The following is a 20,211-nucleotide window of genomic DNA, read 5'->3' on the forward strand; positions in this document are numbered from 1 at the left end:
TCGGTACTGAGGGTGGAGAAATGAGCTTGGCCTGGACAAAGGCTCCTCCATAGTTGTTCGCTTCTTTGGTCCGAGTTGCTTTAAATGGGCTGCGTGTGACCTGGTGTGAGGTGGACAAGTGTCGGAAGGATGGTGTAAAGTGGGGGCTGTGGCAGTGGCCATGGAGAAGGACCGTAGTTTGCAGAGAGAGAGACAGAGAGAGAGAGAGACAGAGAGAGAGAGAGACAGAGAGAGAGAGACAGAGAGATCTACCTGGAGGTTTACAGCACTACAGAACCCTGAAGGAGAGCTTCCTTCAGTCTGGGAGCATGTGGATTCAGTGTCTGGCACCCACCCATAAGGCACGCTGCTGGTAGCCCATTCCCAGCTTCCTCACAAGTTCCCTTTAGTCATATGGAAGGCCAAGGCTTCAGTAAGGAAGCTGGCAGGAATACAGGCGTTCAGCGCCTAACAGATGCCGTCCAGACTGAGATAAGCAACAACCACTGTCATGGGTTTAGGAAAGGTTTATGAATTGAGTCTGTGTAATTCCCCATGTTGTTTGCTGTTTCCTTGCACATACACGGCCATTGTGCTTTAGGAATGGATGGGAGACTCCATTTTAGTGCACACCATGGCCCATGGGCATAGTCTTTTCTCATTGGGGATCCATTGCTGTATGAGGTATGCAGTTAACCAGTTTTTTACTGTAACCACAAGTCTGGAAGTTTAAGCAATAGTGGTCTTTGTAAGATGCAGTTACTGTCTGGGGAAGAAATTTCTTGGTAAATATTTTGTATAAAGTATCTTTTGGTTTAGGATAGTGACTGTCAGTTGGGTGGTGGTGGTGCCCGCCTTTAATACTAGCACTCAGGAGGCAGAGACAGGTGGATCTCCTTGAGTTTGAGACCAGCCTTGTCTACAGAGTGATTTCCAGGACAGCCAGGGCTACAAAGCAAAACTCTGCTTTGAAAAACAAACAAAACAAAGCAAACAAACCAAACAAGGAGGAAAGGGGATAGAGAGACTATCAACATGCAGCTTCCAGATCTTCACTGACAGCAGTTCTAGGAGCTTGACAGAGTTAGAAGATTTCCACTGCCTTGGAAATCGAATGTGAAGCAATATGCATTTGTTTGTCTGCTTGCTTTGTGACAGGCTCTCGCCACACAGCCTGGCTTGACTTGAAGCTTGCTGTCTATCCCAGGCTGCCTTTAAACTCAGAGATCTGCTCGTCTGTCTCTGCCTCCCAAGTGTTAGGATTAGGTTCGCCCCACCAGACCCATCTAGCAATCAGCACTGTAGCACACCTCCCAGAGGTTGTCTGAAACACAGTAACGTTCGAGAACCACTGGCTTAGGGGAGGCTGTCCCTGTGGAAGCAAGTGGAGGGTAGTGCGTTACAGGTGGGATAGAAGAACGGTTTGTCCTCCAGGGTTCCTGTTCTTTCTTCAGTTTGTAGGAGCCACAGCCACTGCTGACATGTTTGTTGCCATTGCTTTTGAAATCAAATGTGTAACACTTTTTGCTGCCTGGGTTCATAAGTATACGAAATTAGTGGCTTTTTATTTACGATCTAATTTCCTAGGTGGATATGCAGTGGGTGCAGGTTTTGGCGGAAGGTTGGGCGACTCCTCTGAATGGCTTCATGAGAGAGAGGGAATACTTGCAGTGCCTTCATTTCGATTGCCTTCTGGATGGTAAGACGTCTACATCTGAAATTCAACTGGGTGTGGAGGAGGCCCGGCATGACGTCAGGTTTTGTCACTTTCCACAAAGGCAGTCATGGCCTTTCAGTAGTAGTCAGGAAAACTAAGCTCCGCTGGGACACTTTAAGTGGACTGTGGGATCTTATTTCCACTCTTCCTTTTCCTTCCTGTAATTGTTACTCGTTGTGGAGGAAGAAGAAAAAACTGTGATCAGGACAGAAAGTGAGTCATAAAAGCCAGTTGTTCCCTGTGCCTTGCCAGCCTGGCCACTATGGAGTGCTCCCCCCCCCCCCCCCCCCCGGGCTCGGCTCATACACCCTGAACCATTCCTCTACGAAGCCTGCGAACTCAGGGTCTGTTTGTTTGTGTGTTTGTTTTCTGTAAAGATTAAATACTGCATTTTTATTTTCCTCTTTCGAGTCCCTGGTAGTCTTTACTTACCCGCTCAGGAATGACTCAACTTAGAGTTTAGTGCACAGTCATTTATTAGTTTTCCGTCTTAACCTGTTCCTGGTCATTTTAGAAGTGTATCTAGATTTGTTGATGGCTGACAGCTTTGTCCATGATTCTCTACACAGTAGGATTTCTTCTGTGTAGAAATCCCAGTAGGAACTTAAGAGCCTACTCTAATTTTCTAGCCTGTATATGTTATAGTGACTTACACACACACACACACCCTACCTCTGGGTGTGATGGTGCATACCTTTAATACTGAGAAAGGTAGATTTCAATGAATTTGAGGCTAACCTTGTCTATATAGCCAGTTCCAGGATAGCCAGGGCTACATAGAGAGAGTCTGTCTCCAAAACTAAAGAAAGCAATGCAAAGCAAAACACGTAGAACGTCACAGGCTGGGAACTGAGACTGTGCTTTGGGCTCACTGGTATCACAGTTTGAGTAATTGGAACCACTGATTACTGTTTTTGTTTCTTGTTCAGGTACACCTGACATTGGTTTGATTCTGACTATATTGAAAATGTAATTTAAAGGGAAAGGGCTGGGCAAATGTCTAGGTGGGTAGGAGCATTTGCTTTGAAAGAAGAGGGACCTCAGTCCAGATTTCCAGGTCCTATGTAAAAGCTAGACATGGCCATGAGTAACTGTGACCTCAGTGTTGACAGGTGGCTCCTGGGAGTTTGGTGGCCAGGCAGCCTTCCTGAGCTGTCAGTTTAGTAAGAGACCTATCTCAAGGGAGCAAGGTGTAGGGTGTTAGAGAAAGACACATCACCCTTCCCTATATATACACCTACTCATACACACACACACACACACAAGCACGCACGCACGCACCCCAAATGATTAAATAAATAAAAAGAAAAAAACTGGATTATCTTTGTCATGTAAGTATACTCCAGGATACATAATCAATTTGCCACTTGAAATGTAGTTATTTGTGTCATTCTCTTTTCAAGAAAGATTTAACTTTTTCTTGGAAATGAGATAGAGTTCTTGGTCTCATTCATATAGTGGGATGTACAGTGTTATAGCCATAGCCATCTGATGTGTCTTTTGTAAGCTAGTTCCTTTACTTTTACAGTTCTGTATAAAATTTCTCCCCAGGACAGTTGGGTGACTTGTGAGAATTAGTATGTGGTATGTGTTGGTTCTTTCACTTTTCTTTTATTCTCCCTCTCCCCTCCTTTTTCCTCTCTACCCCTCCCTCCCTCCCTCCCTCCCTCCCTCCCTCCCTCCCTCCCTCCCTCCCTCCCTCCCTCCTTCCCTCCCTCTTTCCCTTCCCCATTCCTACCTCTCTCCTTTCCCATTCCCTTCCTCCTCCTTTCCCATCCTATCCTCTCCCCTCCCCTTCCTCTTCCTTCCTTTCCTCCCACCTCTTCTTCCCTCTTTCCCTATTCCATCTCTTTGCTTCCCTTCCTCTTCCTTCCCCCGTAGTTGAATATTTTTCTCTGCCCCCCTGGTGCCCCTGGACCAATTTCTTTATCGCTCGCGGGTCCCTGCAGCTGCTTATAAGATAACACTTAGAGGTTTAATACCAATTGTGATTGCTCAGCCAGTAGCTCAGACATATTACTGACTAGCTCTCACAACTAAATCAACTCATTTCTATTAATCTGTGTATTGCTACAAGGCTGTGACTTACTGGTGATACTCCGGCATGTAACTCCTTCAGTGACTACATGGCATCTCCCTGACTCTGCCTTCCTTCTCTCTGCCTCTTAGTTTGGATTTCCCGCCTATCTATATTTTTCCTGGCCATTGGTGGAAACAGTTTTATTCATCAAGCAATGAAAGCAACACATATGTGCAGCATACAGAAGGGCATCCCACATCATCCTCCCTGTCTTCTTTTTCTTTTTTAACTTTCTGAATAAATTAGTTGCTTCTGATTCTTTTGTGCCAGGTACTCAAGAGACAGTCATTGGCTCTTTAAAAACGTTTGCATTAATTAATCAGTAATTCATTGTATGTATGTTCATGTGTATGTGCCTTTATAATCATTCACGCCACAGCACACATGTTGAGGACAGAGGAAAACTTGTGGCTATTCATCCATTTTACCATGTGGATTCCAGGGATCGAACTCTTGTTTGTCAGGTGTGATAGCAAGTGCCTTCAATTGCTGAGTGTTCTCACTGGCCCTGCTTCTTTAAACAATTTTATTGTTGTTGTTTTGAATTGTGTCACTGAAGACGAAGGTGACTATACTGAGACCCACTGAGTAAGCTGTGCACTTTGTGTTCTTTTGTGTCCTGCAGGAGGGGTCATCAACTTGTCAGTGCCCATAGTTCTGACAGCTACGCATGAGGACAAAGAAAGGCTGGATGGCTGTACAGCATTCGCTCTGATGTATGAGGGTCGCCGTGTAGCCATTCTTCGAAATCCTGAATTTTTTGAGCACCGGAAAGAGGAGCGTTGTGCCAGACAGTGGGGAACAACATGCAAGAACCACCCCTACATTAAGGTCTTGACTCATCTGACAGTAACATTTGTGTTGAAATGTGGCCGTTGGCTGTGTGTTAATTGTTCCTCTGGGCTGTGAAGTTTTGCAGAATCGAGACTGGCTCTTAGATGAGTGTAATGAGCAGCTGGTCTTGTTGTTTTGACTCATCTAAATATTTATTCAGTAACTCTTTGTAGTTTTTTTTTTGAAATTGTTGATGCTGGGGATTAAATCCAGAGCCCTGTGCATGCTAAGCCTGCGCTTAGCTGTGTGTATACTCCAGCGTGTAACACATAGCTTACAGTGTTTGCTGTGCACCAGGTGCTGAGCTCGCCTGGCTCAGAACTCAGGGCTCAGACGCATTGGGCAAAGGTTCGTTCTCTTGGAATGTAGTGGTAGGGAAAGATATTAAAAGTGTTCTTACAAGAAAGATACGAGGGGCTGCAGTGGGGGTCCACAGCAGGGCGGCTTAATATTTCCGGCCTCTTAATATTGCATTCTTGAGGAAAATTAGAGAAACATGATTCATCTCCCCGAAGTGCCTCATTTGTGCGTTGGGTGTGGAAATGTCAGTATTGAAGGTAAGTATCTGTCAGTTGTCTAGTGTTTTAAAGTAGATTCTGAACTTCAGAAAAAATGAAGTGTATGTAGGCACCAAGCAGCGCGGTGTAGGGAAAGGGTAGGCTTCAGGTGTGGCCTGTAAGCGGGTCCTGAGGGTGTTCCACACGAGACTTTCGGGATACCCATAGGTTATATGTCATTCTGTTAACCAACATCTAATAACAGTGGGGGGGAAATGCCTTTTTTCTTTTTTTTTTTTAACTGAAAAGTTATAATAATCATTCACTTAGGTTTTGGTCGCTTTTCAGAAATTCCTTCAAACATTGTATCACGGTATTTCTGCAGTGTCTTTCATCCCAGTGATGTTCATAGGCCTAGCTTGGCCTTTAGGATGGAGACCGGCTTTCAGAAGCTGCATTTAGCTTGTGGGAGAGTAATGGTCCTGTTTCTGTTGTGGTAAATAATTTTCCTTTTGCTTCCTGTTAGATGGTTATGGAACAAGGCGATTGGCTGATTGGAGGAGATCTTCAGGTCCTCGACCGCATTTACTGGAGTGATGGCCTTGACCAGTATCGTCTTACTCCTACCGAGCTCAAGCAGAAGTTTAAAGACATGAATGCTGGTAAGAAGCTGGCCTGCTCGCCTTGTATGAGGCTCCTTGGCGTTCCAGAATTTCCTGACACTATCAAATGTATAGAAAAGGGCGATAACTAAAGGTGCATGAGGCAATGAAATAGACAGAGAAAAGTGGCAATCAGCCAGGCCTCTGTAGGTTTTTTGTATTTTGATACCTTCTTAGAATTTTTTGTTTTTATTTTTGTTTTCTGTTTTTCGAGAGAGGATTTCCCTGTAGCTTTGGAGCCTGTTGTGGAATTTGCTCTGTAGACCAGGTTGACTTTGAACTCACAGAGATCCACCTGCCTCTGCCTCCCAAGTGCTGGGATTGAAGGCATGCGCCACCACAGCCTGCTTTTCTTAGAATTTGATATAACATTTTGCATATGGTGTAAAAGATGGATGTTCATAGCAAATTGGCTGTTTATTATAAAACTCACATGTTAAAGCTGAGCAGAACTATGCAAGAGAATTTATCAGAATTGCTCTCACACCAGGGGTGTCTCATGGAACAAATGATGGAGCAATGCCACCTAACCGTGTCTATTCCATTAACCTGCGTTTGTTGTGCATCTGTCTGCTCCTGTGCCGAGTGCTGAGGTTCAAAAGTAAACGTGAGAAGGGGCTTTTCCGGGTAAAGAAGACATTGAGCAGCAGCAGGATGAAGCTGCTTCAAGAGTGGTCTGGGAGCACCTCCCGAGCTCTCATCATTCTGGGTTGGAGTGAAGCGCAGCACCTACAGTGCTCACATCATTCTGGGTTGGGGTGAAGCGCAGCACCTACAGTGCTCACATCATTCTGGGTTGGGGTGAAGGGGAGCAGTGTGTTCAGAAAGGCCGAGGTGATGTTTTCCGCAGCCTTGTACTCCAAGCGCCCCAGGACAGCGTCTTCTCACCACATGTGCTGCATGGGTGTTGGTAAATGATGTGCTTTCATGTGCACCAAACATTTCTGCCCGCGCGCCTCGGAAATTAAAGGTGCTTTGGTGACAAGAGCATTTCCTTAGACTTGGCCAGACTGTTCTGCCATTGTTATTGTCATCTCTGTCAACCACCAGCAGAGGTGGCAGGCCCGCCACTCCTTAATGCTTTCTGTGAGGATGCCTGGATGCGACGGGAGGGGTGGGTGAATGTGGTGTGAGCAGTGCGGAATGGATGGTGAAAGACTCAGCTCTACCTGAGAGCCTGCAGCCTCTGTCCCAGGTGACAAGAGAGCGATGGGGACAGGAGAGCCCCACATGACCCCAGCAGTCGTCTTGGCTTCAGGTTTTTCAGTCCTGAGTATAGATAGCATCCTGTCTTACCGTTTGGGAGTTTCATATCTTATTTTCCTCTGTAAGGCTCATTGACAGATGGTGAGAACACTTATGGAACCTAATACATAGGGTTTAATTTATTTATTTGAAATAGGGTCTCACAGTAGCTCTGGTTGGCCTGAAACTCATTGTGTAGACCAGGCTGATCTCAAACTCACAAAGATTTGCCTGCCTCTGCCTCCCAGGTGCCACCATAACTGACAGGGTTTTATTTTAAAAATTGAAATGAGATCAGTTGAGTAGCACACTGTGAATAGCACCGGGCACACAGCAGGAGAGTAAGTTAGGCTGGTTTCTGTGTAGCTAGCCTGAAGCTAGGCTGCCTGCATTGGTGTGAAGGTTAGAGAAGGGGTATCTGTTTACTCTGGAGCCTGCTGCACTTGGTTGGAATTTGAAATCATGTGGTCATAAGGTAGTGTAGACATGGAATCTTCTGATGTCCACACCCTGCCCAATGATTCTGCTCAGCCTGCTTCATTCATTGTTAATTCGCATTTCCTGCTTGGCTCCTTCAGTTGCAGGATAGGACCTCCCTGTGTCTCTGAACTTCTCTGTGAATTTGAAGCAGATACTTGGTATATTAGTCAGGGTTCTCTAGAGAAATGGAACTCATAGGATGAATCTATCTATCTATCTATCTATCTATCTATCTATCTATCTATCTATCTATCTATCTATCCATCCATCCATCCATCCATCCATCCATCCATCCATCCATCCATCCATCCATCATCTAAAGGGGATTTATTAGAATGGCTTATGGGCTGTGGTCCAGCAGTCTGACAATGACTGTCTACCAATGGAAGGTCCAAGAATCCATTAGTTGTTCAGTCAATGGGGTCTTAGTTAATTCTAGACGTAGTCAGTTGACAAGAATCCCCATCACCGTGGTTTAACATCGGTGACTTCTGAGTGTTACATACAATGGCAGGCCGACTGCAGCTTCACTTCCTGCTTTCAGACACACCGGGACTCATCTGGCACGTGAGTAATGACCAGGGTTGGGCAGCAGCGGCTTGCAGTTCCCTTAGATAAGTATGAGATTCACGGAGCCATGAAGGCTGCTTCTCGCCATTGTCCTTTAAAGGAGAGAGACAGCTTCCAGAAAAAAAAAAAAAGTCCTTTTTGACAAGAAACTGTATTATCACCAAGAAAGAAAAAGAAAAACCATTTGCCTGCCTTTTTTCCCCCTCCGGGTGCTGTCAGTGAGGACAGAGTCTTTGGAGTTATTGCAGCCATTCTGTGTTCATGAGAATCCCAAATATGTGTTGTGTGTTGACTTTGTCATTTATCTCCAGACTTCATATTAAAGAGATACTACATATTTAAATTATTTAAGACATTTCTAGTCGGGCCTTTTATTTATAATCAGTAATAATAGGTAGGGCATTTCATTTCCTCCCTTCCTCCATCCCTCCTTCCTGATTCTGGTGGTGAACAGAAACACATTTAGAACTTTTTGAGACCTCTTAATTTGTTTTTGCCAAAATCTGAATTCATATCTTGAATCGATGTTAGTCAATTATTTGGCTCTGTTGAGACGTCTTATCATGCTATTATTGTTCATAATTAGAGACTTTACTACTGCATCTGTTTTGTGCTCTTTCTGAGCCAAACATTTTAAGTCATTCAGGGAACTTGTTGCATAATGAGTGATTGCGACTTTGTTTAAAGTAGCTGAGAGCCAGTTATTAGCCTTACATCAAACGAGGAAGATTTGTGGTGTTATTTTGTTTCCTTTTCCATTTTAGACCAAGGCAAATAAGCAACAGACCGAGGGAGTTTACTGGGCAGCTCTTGTTTACTCATTAGGAAGCCAGTGACAACCGGCCTGCCTGCTGATGTGTTCAAGAGAGAGAATGCAGAAATAGTCCCCATTTTCATCTCCAGTGTGGCCATGCCTCTGTTTGCTCCTCTCCACCTCATCTTGAGTGTGTCTGGGACCTGGTGTAGAGTGTTGTCCTGTGAACACGGATGGGACAGTTCAGTGTTGGAGTCCCTTCTGCAGCTGGGAGGATTGAGATTTCCCTGTGGCCTGAATTGCTAATCAGGAGGTGAACTGTTTACTAACAGCAGGTTCTTGGAATCCAGATGATTGACTGACAGGCTAGAGAGAAGGAAGGATTTCACCAGGCAGCCTACGAGTCTGTTATTCTACAGAAAACGTTGGTGTCCTGCTGGTTACAAAGTGAGAAGTTCGTGGACTTCCTTCAGGCCAGCGTGGTGCTGCACAGTTCTGGGCTGTCCACAAGGGCTTTTGTTGAGCTGTTGAATTACAGGCTGCTTTAAAGATGGATAGAGATGTTAGAAGGACATCTCAGGCAAAGTTGAGGGCAATAGAGAAGGTTAGTGAGGGAGTGAAGTTAGTGTGTTTTCTTATGCTGACAGCAGTGAGCTAGAGATGAAGAAACCAGATGAAGAGAATCCCTTTCTAGCAGATTCTGGCTGCAAGCAGAAGCACCCTCGGATGGAGTCTAAAGTTAATGAGATGAGCTTGGGTGGAAGAAGATATGGGTGTAGCTATGGGAACCCAGAAGTAGTGCTGGGGGATTGAACTGGCAACATCAGGTAGGGGCAGGAAGCAATGCCTTGCCTTTCCTTCCTTCCCTCCCTCCCTCCCTCCCTCCCTCCCTCCCTCCCTCCCTCCCTCCCTCCCTCCTGTTTCCCGAGATGCTCTCACTCTATAGCTAGGCTGACTTTGTGATGGTGTTCTTCTGCCTCAGACTCCTACGTACTGAGATTCCAGGTATGAGCCGTGTGCCCAGCAGGGATCTGCGTAGGAGACAGTGCTGTGATGTAGTGCTGTAGGGCGATACAGTGAGATGCTGTGTGTGGGGCTCTGTGAGGAGACACACAGGTCATAGTTCTGTCAGGAGTTGCTGTGGGCATGGTGGGCTTGGCTGTGAGCTTGTGCAGAGGCCCGGTGAGGGCTAATGTAGGTGTGGTGTGGAGGCATTATGGGTTGGCAAGGCTCCTCCAGATGTTTCTTCCTAATCCTCTGGTTGCCAGCCAGAGCCTTCTGTCCTTGACACAGGAGCTTGGTGCCTCTCCCCAGTAAGTCCTGGAGAACCCTGTGTATCCTGGCCAGACAGCAGAGACAGGTGTGGAGAGTAAGCACACAGAGACCAGTCAGTGAAAGAGCTGCCTACCCAACAGTTTGAGACTGGCAGCTTCTTGTCGCCATGCTTCAGGGTGTGAGAGTACCAGCTTGTGAAAATTGGTGGCCCATATATGTGCATTAACCCGGGTGCCCCTTTACTGTTTTATTGATCCCTCCCTAGTTCTAACCAATATATGTGTGCTTACCCAGGCGCCCTGTTACTGCCTTACTGATCCCTCCTGCTGACGGTCCTGATGGCAGAGGGACGATCCTTCCCGTCCCTTCACAAAGACCCTCTTGAAGAGCCCCGACTCCCTGCATGATCTGTCAGCTGCGGACTCTTGTCCACGCTGTCTCGTTGGGCTGCTATGTTGGTTTAGGGAAAACAAGCAGTGCCTGATCTTTGAGTTTGGGGTGGTTAAAGTGGCAGTTAGTAGCCTTTTTCCGGTGGTGTGTGGACACTTACTGAGAAGAGAAGAAAAAGCAGAAGTTGTATCTGTGGGTCCCACTTGGGGCTGGGAGTGAAGCATGGGCCCGAGAACTCTGAGGAAGAATGGCTGACACTTGGGAAGACTTTCCTGCTCATTGCCTCGTTCATTCACTCAGTCATTCATTCACTCCTTCATCCAGTCAGTCCCTCCCCTTCTTCCCTCCCCTCTCCTCCTTTTTTTCCCCCTCCCTCCCTCACTGACTGCCTTTGTCTTTGGTCACTCAGCTGGAGCAGAGCTTGGTCCTTCTAGCTCTTTGCAGTAGGTTCTGCCAGTTCCTGCTGCCCGTGCCAATCTGTGGGTTATCACGTGACCTGTGCTATACACATCAGGGAGCCGCTGCTGTTTTCGCCATCAGGAAATGCTGACACTGTCCTTTACTTTCTTAGCAGTGAAACGCAGTTCGAAAAGGGCCTTCTCTGCTCTCCTCTTCCCCCTTCACTTGTGAAAGGAAAGGGCTCCAGTTTCCCTTGCTTCTTAAAGGAGAGCTTGCCACACTGAGCTGTCCTTTACACAGACAGCTTTACATAGGAGGTTGGGAAGGAGGGCAGGAATGGACTGAGTGGACTGGGGTTGAGACGTTGATGCCCACGGTGGGAAGACAGAATGGATTTAGCAATGTCTATAGTGAGGAGCTGGGAATCGGGCCGTAGAGATATGGCTGAGATACCACATAGTAATGGAGTACCACTGATGGTGAGGTGTGGGCAGTTCCTGAGTGAGCGTGGCAGTAGGGCAACACACAGCCTGGCAGTGAGTCCTGCTGCTCCAGGTGCAGTGAGAAATGGGGTTAGGCCCAATGGAGCCTGACATTTTATATTTGTTTGATTATGGTTGTATAAAATATGTGCATGAAAATTAATTAGGAGACTAGGCAAAACCAAGCATGAACCCCAAAGACAGCAATACTGAAATAGTCTATCTACGGACACTCTCCCCTCAAGTTCTCTGCAGTGGCTCCTGCCTTTTATTTTAAAGAGGGCTTAGGTAAGAGGCTGGTGAGTTTAGAAGCCCAGGGCCCTGTGTGACGTTTGGCCTGCGAAGGCAGTGGTAGACGTTCACACAGAGACAGAAAGCAGGGCACCTTTGGCATTTGGTGAGCTGCTCATGCTCACTGGGTGGCAGAGCAGGAAGAAACCAGTTGGCTGGGTGAACGCAGCCCAGCAGTCCCACGTGGAGGTGAAGAAAGAGGCCATGTTCTGCTCCTTCATCACATCCGCTCCACACTGTCAGCACCCGTCTTTCCAAGCAGTTCTAATCCTTCCCTGCAGGACTTGAAAGAACTGGGTGTCTTTAACCACATGCTTGCTCTTTCCTTCTCCGAATAAACCGCAGACTCCCGAGGCACGGGAGCCCCACCGTTACCCCACTGTTCAGTGCTTGTCTGAACTGGAGCTTTCTTCTGTTCGCACCCTCCCTGTCCCTGTCCACTGCGCGGTCAGACTGCAGAGAGAACAGTCAGTGCAGACCCACGTGGACAGATGCTGGTGTCTGAGCACATGCGCAGGAGAAGGAGAGCTGGAGCGTTCTGGACGCGGGATTAGGTACCGTTCTCCAAAGCTAGGGGGTAGGATGGGAGATGGGCGCAAGGCAGCAGGAGTTGAATCTAGGGTGATATTGGGGCACTAAGAGGCAGGTTGGAGAGGTGATCTGAGCTTGGGGCCAAGTTTTGCTGAAATAACCAATTTGCAAGTCAGTGCTACAGAGCCCAGCCTAGTACCCTTGGCGCTTGTGACCTCATCATGGTGTGCAGGGTATATATATATATATATATATATATATATATATATATATATGGTCTATCAGGTGAACTGGCCCTGGGGGACACATTGATTAAGGAAGGAGATAAAATGGAACCGTTGGCAGAGTTCTGTTTTATGTGGAAATGCGTCCAGCAGTTTTATCTCTAGTATCTGTACCCCCTTCCTTTCTCCTGTGTCAAACTTGTACAGTCTCACTGGGCCAGTTCTCTATTGAATGTCACAGGCTACTTCATGTTCCATTTCTAGCCCTTGCTTGGTACCAGCATCCTTTCCAAGAAGCAGTCAGAATATAATGTGATTGTCCTGTGCCAGGGTTTACATCCAGCTATGTGCCCTCCATCCTTGACAGAATAGATGATTTTATGTTCACATCCCTCTGGAGAGCAGGAATGCCGCCACACGTTTCCTCCTAGCTGGAATTTTTTTACTTTACTTCTTCCTGTCCTGACTTATTCTGCGAACTAGCTGGCACACTAAGTCGGGCAGTCACATGTACTAGTAGCTAGCCAGAGATAGCCAGGCTAAGGGTCCAGGTGCTGTCCCCAGACACTTTTGCACTGTGGCATTTGGGTCGAGTGGTTGCAACAGAGCCCTGTGGCTTGCAAAGCCCTGAATGCCTTCAAGGCTTCTTAGAGGTCAAATTTGCTTTCATATATGATCAGAAGTCTCCTGGTAAACTTTGTAGAAGTGAGGGTTATGTAGCTGGATCTAAAAGCAGCTCTGCTTCAGATCCCCCACATGTGTCTTCTCTTTTAAAGCATGTTGTTACAGGGACTTTAAATCATTTGCAGAGATCACAGTGCACTGAGTCCCTGTGCTTCTGACTCAGCTTCAGCACTGCCTGTCGGGTTGTTCTCCTCTCATCTCTGCCACAACTTCACCTTTCTGAATGTCCTCATCACGTTCTGAATCAGAGCTCAGTTCTCAAGCCATTTCATCGAAATACTTACGTGCATATCACTTTAGCAGTAAAGGCTTCCAAAGCATAACCCTAGTGCCACTGTTTCACCCTGAGAAATACCAGTTTAAGCCTATCAGATGTTTAGTGTCCAAACTTCTAGTATCGTCATTAGAAACAGGAAAAGATAACGATAGTATTTCAAACATTGAGTATTAAGAGATATGACAAAACCAAACACCCGTATCCTAGTCACTTGTAACAGCTTTCTGCACTTCTGTCATGGTGATAGAGGGGTCAGAATTGAAAACAGATTGAAGATGATTCCACTGTGAAAGGTGGGATTGGAGAGGTGGCTCCAAAGAGAGTTATACTGCTCATCAAAGTGACTTGCGTTTGGTTCTCAGCACCCAGGTTGGGTGTTCAGAGACCAGTTCACAACTGCCTTAGTTAATTTCAGCTCTAAGGAGATCCAGCACCTCTGGTTTCTGAGGGCATCTGCATTCATGTGCATATCCCCTGCACAGACATACACGATGCACATACTTAAAAATAATGAAGGGAAATCATTGATTATTTTTAGTAAAAGTAAAAATGAATAAAAGTAAATAAATTAAAGTTTCTGAGTCAAGTCATCATGGCAGGCGATATGGCAGGTGATGGTTGATGTGGCAGGTGGTGGGCGACGGAGCAGGTGGTGGGGTGATGTGGCAGGTGATGGTTGACATGGCAGGTGGGGCGACATAACAGCTGCTGGGGTGATGTGGCAGATGGTGGGGTGATGTGGCAGGAGATGGGCGACGGAGCAGGTGGTGGGTGGTATGACAGGTGCTCAGAGAACTGTGAAAACCGCTCCTGTGCCAGGACAGTTCTTCTGTTCTATGAAATTACTCTATAACTCAAGGAACCGTGGTTTCTTTTTTCTTATTTTATTTTATTGAGCTCTACATTTTTCTCTGCTCTCCTCCCTGCTTCTTCTCTTCCATTCAACCTTCTCCCATGGTCCCCATGCTCCCAGTTTACTCAGGAGATCTTGTCTTTTCTACTTCCCATGTAGATTAGATCCATGTATGTCTCTTAGGGTCCTCATTGTTGTCTAGGTTCTTTGGGATTGTGATTTGTGGGCTGGTTTTCTTCGCTTTATGTTTAAAAACCACTTATGAGTGAGTACATATGATAATTGTCTTTCTGGGTATGGGTTACCTTACTCAATATGATGATTTCTAGCTCCATACATTTGCCTGCAAATTTTAAGATGTCATTAATTTTTTCTGCTATGTAGTACTCCATTGTGTAAATGTACCACATTTTCCTTATCCATTCTTCAGTCGAGGGGCATTTAGGTTGTTTCTAGGTTCTGGCTATGACAAACAAAGCTGCTATCAACATAGTTGAGCACATGCCCTGTGGCACGATTGAGTATCCTTTGCATATATACCAAAAAGTGGTCTTGAGGAAGGTTGTTTCCTAATTTTCTGAGAAATTGCCATACTGATATCCAAAGGTGCTGTATTAGTTTGTACTCCCACCAGCAATGCAGGAGTGTTCCCTTTTCCCCACAACCTCTCCAGCATAAGTTGTCATCAGTGTTTTTGTTCTTGGCCATTTTTACAGGTATAAGATGGAATCTCAGAGTTGTTTGGATTTGCATTTCTCTGATGACTAAGAATGTTGAACATTTCCTTAAATGTCTTTCAGCCATTTTAGATTTTTCTGTTGAGAGTTCTCTGTTTAGGTCTGTACTCCATTTTTTTTATTGAATTATTTGTTCTTTTATTGACTAATTTCTTGAGTTCTTTGTATATTTTGGAAATCAGACCTCTGTCTGATGTGGTGTTAGTGAAGATCTTTTCCCATTCTCTATAGGCTGCCGTTTTGTCTTATTGACTATATCGTTTGCTTTATAGAAACTTTTCCATTTCAGGAGGTCTCATTTATTAATTGTTTCTCTTAGTGTCTGTGCTATTGGAGTTATATTTAGGAAGTGGTCTCTTAATGCGCTCAAGTGTACTTCCCACTTTCTCTTCTATGAGGTTCAGTGTGCCTGACTTTATGCTGAGGTCTTTGATCCATTTGGACTTGAATTTTGTGCATGGTGATAGATACGGTTCTATTTCATTCTTCTACATGTTGATATCCAGTTATGCCAGCACCATTTGTTAAATATGGTTTCTTTTTTCCATTTGACATTTTTTGCTTCTTTGTCAAAAATCTGGTGTTCTAAGGTGTGTGGATTAATATCTGGGTCTTCAGTTCAGTTCCATTGGTCCTCCTGTTTGTTCTTCTGCCAACACCAGACTGTTTTCAGTACTGTAGCTCTGTAATAGAGTTTGAAGTCAGGGATTGTGATGCCTGCAGAAGTTCTTTTATTGTATAGGACTGTTTTGGCTATCCTGTTTTTTTGTTTTGTTTTGGTTTTGGTTTTTTTTTTTTTTTTTTTTGGCTTTTCCATATGAAATTGAGTACTCTTCTTTTGAGGTCTGTGAAGAATTTTGCTTTTGCTGGGCATTGCATTGAATCTGTAGATTGCTTTTGGTAAGATTGCCAACTCAAGTCTTAGGGTCTTTGGAGGACTTGACTGAGGAGTGCCATTGGCACACTGACCATGAATTTGTATTTGTTGTAAACAGATGACTCTGAGGACCGGAAAGAGAGCCTGGCAGTTGCTTTCATTCCCCCTGCACACAGGAGTAACTGCTTTATGTCTGTGGCTCCTGTGTCACACGTCCTCAGGTGAATGAGGGCTGGTAATACTGAATAGTAGCCGTAGATGTCTGTTGGGGACTGCAGACCACCAGACACTGAATTTCCTGTAAACAACCTGTTTTCCTCTGCTCTGGGCAGCCTGCAGCTGCTCTGAGCACGAGACCATGATGACAGGGGAGTGATTTCTGGTGGGCTTGCAGCTAAAAGATCCCGAGAGCTGGGCCATGGCCAGAGCACTATATAAGCTGTCCCTGAACACAATAAAGGGGGCATTCATGTTTCAAGGATGACCCATGTCTCTTTCTGTGATTAAATCTCCAGGCTCTTGCCCAAGACTTGCTAACTGTCCTACAGTGCTGGTGCCACACTACAGGCGTAGCACTGCAATACACAGAGTAGCACGGATGGCACAGATGTTGACTGTCCTGGAATAAGCAGTCAGCAGTCCGTGGCTTTACCCATTCTGATTCCGAGCTTGCATGTTTGTACTTGTAGCCCTCGTCAGGAAAGAATGGCTTACCCCATGCAGGGCGATGCTGGAAACTCCTAACCCTGGAAATTCTCTTTTCAGATGCTGTCTTTGCATTTCAGTTGCGCAACCCAGTGCACAACGGTCATGCTTTGTTAATGCAGGACACCCACAAGCAGCTTCTAGAGAGGGGCTACCGGCGTCCCGTCCTGCTCCTCCATCCCCTTGGTGGCTGGACGAAGGATGACGATGTCCCTTTGATGTGGCGTATGAAGCAGCATGCTGCAGTGCTGGAGGAGGGCATCTTGAATCCTGAGACAACGGTGGTGGCCATCTTTCCATCTCCTATGATGTACGCTGGGCCAACCGAGGTAGGCTGCTTTTAGGATATCAGTGCAGTGTGAAAGTCACTCTTGGGAACACTGTAGCATCACCAGTTGACATACTGACCTTTCTTTGATGACTAGGTGTGTTCCAAACATTGAGTAGAGTACTCCTCTGCTGTTGGGAATGTCCTCTAATGCTGCCCCCTGTAGGCATCCAGTCATTGGGAAGGTTGGGAGAGGTTTCTTTGGGTCTTTATGGTTCTTGATCCCAGCTGCGAGGAAGACATGGCAGCGAGAACAGTGGAACGGCACATGGTTGTTTTGTATCCACCAGCCAAGGTCCAGACACGGCTAGAACAACACTGATTTTGTTCTTGCAACGGAGTCCCGGAGCAGGGGACAGAGCAGTGTGACATTTGCTTTTTCTAAATTTTTCAAGAGCTAAAGAGGCTCCAGTGTGTCAGCCAACTGTTTTCACTGTAGCAAACACCTGAGGTAACTAATCAGCTTATGAAGAGACAAGGTTTATTTGGCTCATGATTTGAGCGCTTTAGTACATAACTGGTTGGTCTTGTTGCTTTTGGGCTTGTAATAAAGATGGCACATAGGGGTGGGAGTGAATGGCAGAACAGAGTGTTTGCATTGTGGTCTGACAGTGAAAGAAAGAGGAAGGGGCCGGAGTCCCACTTCTGTTAAGGACGGGACCCTATGACCTCCCTTTAGTCCCTTAGAGGTCTCACCTCCTCCCAGGAGTTCCAATACGTGTGTACCTTTAGGATATCTTTGCAGAACCAAATGATTGTTTTATCCCTGGTCTCAATGGCATTCTTGTACATGTGTCCATCTGAGTGTGAAATGCATTCATTATTTTAGGAAAGTGTCCAGCAAGACAGTCATTTCCCAAAAAGATTATATTTTTAGCTTTGTATCTGCGTGTGTCTGTGAGGTTGTGTGCGTGCACATGAGTACAGGCATCTGTGGAGGAGGCCAGTGGCACTGGATCAGTAGTCAGCCACCCAACATGGGTTCTGGAAACCAGACTTAGATCTTTGAGTCTTCTGGAAGAGCTGTATTGGTTCTTAACTTCTGACCTTCATGGAGACAATCTTCACGGTTCTTTTGTGAAGGACTAGAATGTGATTGAATGAGGAAGTAAAATTGCTTCCTGATAGGAGGGCAGGGTTTTGGAATTCTGCCCGTGGTCGAATGGAATGTTAGATCTTTTTATATTCGTGCGTAAAGATGATGGAAATTAGGTTTCAGTTTCAGGGCAGAGTAGAGTAGGCTTTCAAAATATATTTGCTGAATGAATTAATAAATCAGCTGAGTGACCTCAGAAGTGGTGAGTGGGAAATTCCTAGCCAGCTTCTTGTGTTTTCAAGATAAAAACGGAATGCACATTATTTCCGCACTGTTTCATCCTTCCCATAGAGGAAGATGAATGCGCTTAGATGTATCTGAGAGTCAAACTCATTTCTAAAAAGATCCAAGTAATTTAGTGAAACAAACCCTTTCCAACATTTTAAAAGCGAATCCAAGCAATTGACTATTTAGGATGGAGCTTATGAATCTTTATTGGAGCTTCGTTTATGGGGCTGAATTCTCTGTTACCTCTTTATGCAAGAAAAGCAGACAAACAGAACCGCAGGCTAAAAGATGAAAATGTGATCTCCTCTTCGTTTGGGGCCTGTTCACTAATACACTGCCACACTGTATGAGTTAACAGCCCTGCTGCTCACCTTTCTGTGGGAGTAAGGTGTTGGTTAGGATCAGTCAGCGATGGCCTCGGTGTTCACCGTATTCTTCCCTGACCTCTATCTGGTTCTTGCATTTCACGTTTTGTTCAGCAGTTCCTCTAGTTGGTACTCACCACCGCTCTGGAGGCTGTAGTAGGGCCTGGGAGAATGGAGCCGATACGTGAGGCAGACTGCCCCAGAAAGTTTATATGCTGAGGGTTAAGAAAGGCCACCTGAGTAAAGTTCTCACAAGTTCAAGCTGCGTACAGTCACAAGGACGAGCCACACATGGCAAAAACATGTTTTTCCATAACGGCATGAAAGGATAGTCAAACATTTAATTGAAAAATAACAGCAAGCAGTAATGAGCAATCGGAAGTAAATTCACTGCTCTCTGCTACACCTGGGAGGAGCAGGAAACCATATTCCAAGAGTGTTCCCCTGGTTTGGAGAAACTGAGATTCCACAACCCTTGTCTTGTTTTCTTGGAGTGCTTCTACAAGCACTCAGAGTTCTCCCTGAACCACTGTGTTTCTGCGCCACGTTCCGATAGTCCTGATGACACTAACCTTACCATGTTAAGCAAGTCCTTTGACCTGAGTTTCTCTAGGATGCTATCAGTGTGAGAATGACCCAAATGATGTTCGGGCAGTGTGCTGGCTAGTCTTTTGTCAACTTGAAATAAGCTGTCGTCATTTGGGAAGAGGCACACTTGCTTAAGAAAATGCTGCTACAAGATTGGCCTGGAGCAAACCTATGGAGCATTTTCTTGATTTATGATGGATGTGGGAGGGTCTAGCTCACTATGTGATGGTGGTCCTGTGTGTTACAAGAAAGCAGGATGAGCAAGCTTCGGTAAGCTGACACCCTCCATGACCTCTGCATCGGCTCCTGTCTCCAGGTTCCTGCCTACTAGAGTTCTTGCCCTGACTTCCCTGGATGATGGCTATAGGTTATGCAAGCTGTAAACCCTTCCCTTCCCAAGATGCCTGGTGCTTATCCCAGCAGTAGAAATCATGCTGTGACCGGCAGGAACAGGTTTATTAACTTTATTCACCTTATTAACTTCCAGCTTGGAAAATGAGCCTCCTTATTTGCTACCTGTCTTGCTCTCTTTGTGATTCTTATGCCCTGTCCTTTGAAAGTGGGGTTGCTGTGGAATTTTATTCAGTAAGGTAACAAGTAATTTTTTTTTTAAATGAGAACGGGAGGATATGTGATGAAAGAGCCTGTCATAATAAACAGAAAATTCTTTCTTGAGTTAGAAAGGGGTTTGGCGGGCAGAGACTCAGGTATCCCAGGCTGGCCCTGAACTCCAGGTATCTCTGCCATTCCTCCCAGAGAACTGGATTTGCAAGCCTCCTGCCCTCCGTCCAGCGTAAGATTGGGAAGATTTTATGTTTGAAGTTTTGTCAGTTGTGCTTTTGAAGGAAGATTCAGCAGTGAAAGCCGGGGCTGGAGAGATGTTTTGAAGATGCGAGTTTGGATCCCAGTACCTATTAAAAAATGGGTGTGGGATGGCTATACACACACTGATGACCTAGGCCTGGTGGAGCGTGGAGACAGGAGGATTGCTGTAGGCTGCCAGGTGCCTGGCTCTAGATTCAGGAAGAGACCTTGTCACGGAGGAGTAGGGCAGAGGGCGATA

General features: G+C 45.8%; 1 protein-coding gene across 1 annotated transcript in view; it reads left to right on the forward strand.

Annotated features, from left to right (window-relative positions):
• Nucleotides 1–20,211, forward strand: part of Papss1 (3'-phosphoadenosine 5'-phosphosulfate synthase 1) — a 69,923-nt gene that overhangs the window by 34,335 nt on the left and 15,377 nt on the right. Inside the window, exons 7-10 of the mRNA XM_057793988.1 lie at nucleotides 1,567–1,678; nucleotides 4,402–4,607; nucleotides 5,634–5,769; nucleotides 16,604–16,872. Of these exons, the coding sequence (XP_057649971.1) occupies nucleotides 1,567–1,678; nucleotides 4,402–4,607; nucleotides 5,634–5,769; nucleotides 16,604–16,872 (723 nt within the window). The remainder of the gene's footprint in view (nucleotides 1–1,566; nucleotides 1,679–4,401; nucleotides 4,608–5,633; nucleotides 5,770–16,603; nucleotides 16,873–20,211) is intronic.

Source organism: Chionomys nivalis, chromosome 18, assembly GCF_950005125.1.
Source record: "Chionomys nivalis chromosome 18, mChiNiv1.1, whole genome shotgun sequence".
Classification (NCBI taxonomy): Eukaryota; Metazoa; Chordata; class Mammalia; order Rodentia; family Cricetidae; genus Chionomys; species Chionomys nivalis.